We start from the raw sequence: 5964 nt of genomic DNA, 5'->3' as shown, positions 1-5964 counted from the left end.
TAGAAACAAACCACGAATAATTCTTTAAACATCTCTAGTTATTCAGTAATATGACTGAACTGAATTGTTTTTACTACAGTGAACATGGAGAGATACTTTAACAGCCTTAAATAACACACAGGTTTAGCCTAAGTGACCTGGAATACGTCACATTAGCCCGTCAAGTGTCCCGGATGGGGCCAGTCTCCAACATCACCACTCCAGGAGCAGCACAGCAGAACGTTTTTTCCTAGACTTCGCTGCAGTCGTCACACTTTACGGAGCCACGCAGTGTGCTGCATTGGACCCTCTCTGGGCTGCTTCTGGCCCTCACACCTCTGTGTGTTTAGTTTGTAACCATTGCTTATAACCAAGTTATTAGATGTTTCATTCTTCTCATCCACATTTATGTCCTAAGTCAACAAAGCTGTCCCCGCATAAAGCTCTGTGTCTGCTAAAGTTTAGTGAGTGGGTGGGGAGCAAATCATTGGTGTGCATATACAACTTTTCCTGTCACTGACTTCATAAACAGATGTTTATTTGTTTTGAATGACAATCAGGAACCGGTCGAACCTGTTCAGGGTCTGGGAGTTGTTCTTTCTGAGGTTGCGCTGTTGGAAGCTACTACTTTCTCAACGTTTCTGTTTGCAACGCCCCAAACTATAGAAGGAAGGCACACACACACCCACAAACACACACACTAGCTGTTGCTGTCTACACCCAGCAAAAGGAATCAGCGGCTTTATTATTTTTTTATTTTTACGCGGCACCGAGGCCGAGACTGGAGTTACCCCAGCGCACAGGAACCTCAGCACCAGGCCGCCGAGCTCTGCGTGTGTGTCAGTGTGTTTTAGCGCAGCGTGTCGGTGGTCTAACAAAGGCAGGCTGAGCTGGGGCCGTGATTTCCTTCTCCCCGCGGCCATGCGCGGAGCTCGGATCTTCGTGGAAGAATGCGCCGCCTTCTCCCGGCGTTAGCTCAGCCTCGGCTCCATGTAAGTCCCCCAGCCTGGCTTCGTTTCAGCGATCGGGCCTTTGTTATTTATCACGACACTGGCTCGCACAGACAGGGAGCGATCGTGGCTGAAACGGAGGGATTATAGCGGAGAATTTCAGCCCGTTCGCTGCGCTTTTGGCCTCTGCTTGCCTTTATTTGGGCTAACAGCCTCCTCCTGTTTTACCTCCACGGCGCTGCTGCTTCTCACTGTTTTCTTGTCGTTTCATCTGTGCTTCTCCCCTCCAGGGCCAACAGTAACAACATGCTCCTGGCCTCTGCCGTGGTGGTGTGGGAATGGCTGAACGAACACGGCCGGTGGCGGCCCTACAGCCCCGCCGTCTCCCACCAGATAGAGGCGGCCATCAGGAGCAGCGACCCCCGCGGAGGGAGCGTGGTGCTCGGCCAGGTGGACAGCCGGCTCTCGCCCTACATCATAGATCTCCAGTCCATGCACCAGTTCAGACAGGACACAGGTAAGCTGGGACGATGGGGCATATGGTGCACGCTGCAGAGCTGTCATGTCGGGGTTTATTTGCAGGTTCGGGGACATAAACTTGCTGCACTGAAGTAGAGTAACAGTCCTGTTATGGCCAGGGGTGCTTACAGGATTTCTATTATTGGGGGACCCGTAATGAGGAAGGGGGGGTCCAGTGGAGATCAGCATATCAGATCAGCGTCAAATGAAGTGTCGAGAACAGCAGCATGATTGTGAATTTACAGCTTCCGTGTAGTTTCGTTTTACACCTCTTTATTTTTGTAATGCGCTGCGTGGACAGACTAAGGTCAAGTGTACTATTTATGAATATATAAAAATGGAATAGTACTTATATTTTACTTTTTACTACAAGCCTCATTCGCCCAACCACACAAGCACATACACACGCAGCTCGTCTCAGGCCTGTTTCAGACTTCTGCTGCGAATCTTTGTACGTAAGTTGGCGATGTCGTTGTCTGTATTTATCCTAGTGTGTTGTGCATTAGTTACCTTGTGTCCCGGTGGCTGGGTGCCCGTTCTTTGTTTCATTTTTACAGTCAAACGTATTTGTCCTTCTACTTTTTCCACTTCTTTGTGCATTGCTTCACATCCAGTTTGAGAAGATACATTTGAAAGCCACAGCGATAAAGTAGCTGGAAATGCACAGGAGGACTGTCGACAGGCAATAAACTAGTGACACTTGCAGGTGTTCTCTGTCTTGTACAGGGTTGCTTCAGCATGCAGGCTGTAGTAGCCAGAGACTGAACCCTTGTCATTCTCTCTCATGCCTGAGCCACATCCACCACAGTACTGTGGTACATCGATTTGGAGACTTTTAGGAGAAAACTTTGAAAAGAACTCCGCTATTGCTTTGTCCCTGTTTCATCGTATTTAGTTCCTTCGCATCCAGCGCTGAATCAAAAAGCCTGAGTTTTTCTCTGAGTAGTGACACCTGTCGTTCAGAACAAGACTGCAGCGAGCACCGAGTACCTAAAATGTACATCACTCAGACCCAAGTGGGCCCTAGCAGGCTCACAGCTGTGGAAATTGCTGACACATCTGTAATACAGATGTTCCACACTCCCAGTTTTCTGGTTTCATGTTTATTTTAAAGTCTCTGTTTTCCTGTTTCTCTCACTTACATAACTTTCAAACATTGTTTGTGTAATTGGCGTACACGTGTTCGTCTAATGTCACAGAGTTAATGCAGTCTAGACACACAAATATAATTTCTGTAGAAGGAACCTGGCAACACACCCACCAATCCGAGGGGTGTCTAAGGGTTTCCTGCAAAGACACCTCTTGCCCAACCTCAGGAATTCTGTTAGTGCACAGTGTACTTCTTTAGCATCTGGATTTTGGCCTCTACTAATCATGGTTAAAGCTTTTTCCTTAAGTCACTGTTTACCCCTAAACACATCACTGTATAAGCTTAGACAGAGGTATAAGTGTCATGGGCTGGGTCTGTGATCCAGTGTTTGAGTTCTTATATATTTTGGTATTCATTTGTGCCCTAGTTTAGTTCATCTAGTTAATTTTGAGGTTGCTGTTTAGTCCTTTGTTTCTTAGTTGTTTGTGTCATCTCCTCCTGTATTCAGTCTCCCTGGTCCGTGCGTCTACCTGTCATGCGTCATGTCTGTGTGGTTATGTTCAGTTCAGGTCACGTCTAATCCCCATGTTTCCTGTTTTACTTTGAAAGTCTGTGTCTAATGTCAGTGTATGTAGTTTCACTTTTCCTGTCCTGTCATTAGGTTCATGTGTATCAGCTGTTCCCCCTCATGTGTTTCCACTTCCCTTGATCATCCCACATGTGTATTTAGTCTCTGTGTTTCATTCAGTCTGTGTCGCGTCGTCTGTGTTCCCACCTCCATGTTTTCACGCCATAATAAAGGCTCGCTTTCTGTTAAGTTCACTCCTGTCTGCTCACTTGTGTACGCACCTGGGTCCATCACACACACCACCACACGGCCTGTCTCCGCAGACCGTGACAGTAAGACAGTGGTGTCAAACATGTAGCCCAGGGTCCAGGAAAGGCTTACCAGTGGCTCGATTACAGCTCTCAGGGTAGCTCTAAAAGTCTCAGCAAAGTCATTAATAACTTAATTTTTAATGTCTTAAATTTGCTGTTCCTGGTGTGATGGTGGCAGCCTACTAATCAGGAGTGTTTGGAAAATTAGAAGTATTTTTAGAGCTTGACAAGTTGTTTGACTCATAAAGAATACATATTATTTAGTTCCAAGAACTCAACATGTGAAGACTATAATGCACCTGTAATATAATTCATAAAAATATACATCCGTTTGCTCAGCGTATGACGACTGGGACCATTCTTACATACCCTGAGACGTCTCCAAAGGCAGTGTTATCCAGGAAAATCCTGCTAGAGAATGCAGTCAATCTGGGATTCTGCTGGACAATCCTCCAGATGTTTGCACCACATTTATTTGGGTCAACAGGGCTGAAATATGCGATGTGAGGAAATCGAAAGACACCATCTGTGATCTGTCATAGGATCTGACTTCACGTTTAAAAGGCTGGCTGAAGGCTCGAGATCCAGCCCTCTGCAAACTTTAATCCAGCCCAGAACATTTGAGAATGCAGAGTTTGTTAGAGAACAGTTCAGTCACACAGTCTGGGTTTCAGCAATAAGAACCACCAGTTTGGTGAATGGCTTGAGTTTGTTTGGTTTTTCCTGATGTTTGTGGGCTGCGTTTGAGATGTTTCAGACGTTCTCTTATCTGACAACAGAAACAGAAAAACGTACAGGAGACCAGTTTCACTGTGAATTTTGTTGCATTGAACAACAACAACAACAAACTTTATTTATACAGCACATTTAAAAAACAGTGGTGTACCAAAGTGCTTAACATGCAAGAGGGTAAGATGAAGTAACAGGGAAGGATGAGGGCTATGGCAAGGTACCAAAACGTGCTAGCAGGTTGAATGGCATTAAAACACACGAAGGTAAAAGAATTGCATATAAAAGCATAAAAGAAGGCTAAGTGTAGAGGACAAAACAGTCAAAAAATTAAAAATGAATTAAAAGCCGAAGATAAGAATAAGCGTTAAGCTAACTATCAAGCAAGCGTTAACTGGTAGAAAAGGCGAGGCTAAATAAGTGGGTTTTTAACCGCGATTTGAAGGATTGAATGGAATCAGACTCGCGTATAGCGATGGGGAGGTTATTCCATAAATCGGGTGCAGACAAGGCAAACGCGCGGTCACCTCTAGTCTTCAGCGGAGATCTCGGCAGTACCAAGAGTGACTGGGAAGATGATCTTAATGCTCTAGGGGTGTATGATCTAAGTAGCTCAATGAGGTAGCTTGGCGCTATATTGTTAATAATTCAGAAGGTGAGCAGCAGGATTTTGAATCGAATGCGATACTTAATGGGAAGCCAATGCAGATCAGCAAGGACAGGGGTGATAGAGACACGCCGCCCACTACCAGTAAGGAGACGAGCAGCTGCGTTCTGAACAATTTGGAGTCTATGGAGGAGAGGAGAGTTAAGACCGAAGTAAAGTGAGTTGCAATAATCCAACCTAGATGTCACAAAGGCGTGGATAAGCTTTCCAAGGTCCCGATGTGGAACATAATGTCTGGCCTTGCTAATAAGACGCAATTGATGGAAACAAAATTTAACAACAGAAGACGCTTGTTTATCGAACTTAAAAGAGCAATGAATATTCAAACAGACAGTAGGAGAGAGTCAGACGGATATAAACAGCAAACAGAAAGCCAAGTGAGCTAAACTGCACTGAAGCACATGAAGGGACAGGAGATGGGAGACCACGGAAGTGGTAGTTTGAGTATTTGCACGTATATTTAGAGTGTTTTTAACACCTCCTGACGCCTTAGCAGAGCTGTTAATACAGTTTAATTCAGAAACAACGTGTTAAACACCAAAGTCACAAAAACAGTCAAACTACAACAAACTGAACGTCAATGCAGTTTCATCACAGTTCATGACCTAGCCACGACCGCTAATCTACTGATCCAGCTTCCTGAGCGTAATTTTTACATGTACTTTTTGACTTGTACTGATTCATTTCAGTGTTGATGGACTAAATGATTCGGTCACTTACACCAGAAACTGCAGGTGTTTGTTTCGTGTTTATTACATGACGTCATCATTAAAAATAAATGGTTAGGTTCGGAAAAAGGTCACGGTTAAGTTTTTTTTGAGTGGAGAAAATTCAAAGTGGCTTGCAAAAGCAGCAGGCGGTCTAGTTTTTGGTACTAAGGGGCTTTATATTAGCACAGCTTTGATTTTATACTTTCAAGTTTTAAAAAGAAAACTCAAAACATTGTAGAAATGCATTTTTAGCAAACAGAAAGCTCTTTAAAACAGTAAGATAAGAAAGCGTCCAAAACATAACATGAAATCTTTGAAAACTAACAAATAAAAAAGAAGGCCAACAAGTTTTTGTCTTTAAATATTTCTGTGATACAGAACAAATGTTAGTGTGTGTGTGTGTGTGTGTGTGTGTGTGTGTGTGTGTGTGTGTGTGTGTGT

General features: G+C 44.3%; 1 protein-coding gene across 2 annotated transcripts in view; it reads left to right on the top strand.

The window, feature by feature from the left end:
- LOC102301098 (E3 ubiquitin-protein ligase DTX1) overlaps nucleotides 1-5964 on the top strand; it is a 43783-nt gene that overhangs the window by 1672 nt on the left and 36147 nt on the right. The window contains exons 1-2 of one of the 2 annotated variants that reach the window (XM_005919297.3): nucleotides 59-971; nucleotides 1220-1446. In XM_005919297.3, the coding sequence (XP_005919359.1) occupies nucleotides 970-971; nucleotides 1220-1446 (229 nt within the window). In that variant the 5' untranslated portion in view covers nucleotides 59-969. Of the gene's footprint in view, nucleotides 1-58; nucleotides 972-1219; nucleotides 1447-5964 lie in introns of those variants that run through there. The other variant, XM_005919296.3, reaches the window with a different exon arrangement.

Source organism: Haplochromis burtoni, unplaced genomic scaffold (assembly GCF_018398535.1).
Source record: "Haplochromis burtoni strain Fernald_Lab_line unplaced genomic scaffold, NCSU_Asbu1 Contig_35, whole genome shotgun sequence".
NCBI classification, from domain to species: Eukaryota; Metazoa; Chordata; class Actinopteri; order Cichliformes; family Cichlidae; genus Haplochromis; species Haplochromis burtoni.
Note: the sequence above shows the minus strand (reverse complement) of the source record. Positions and strands in the feature narration are given on the sequence as shown.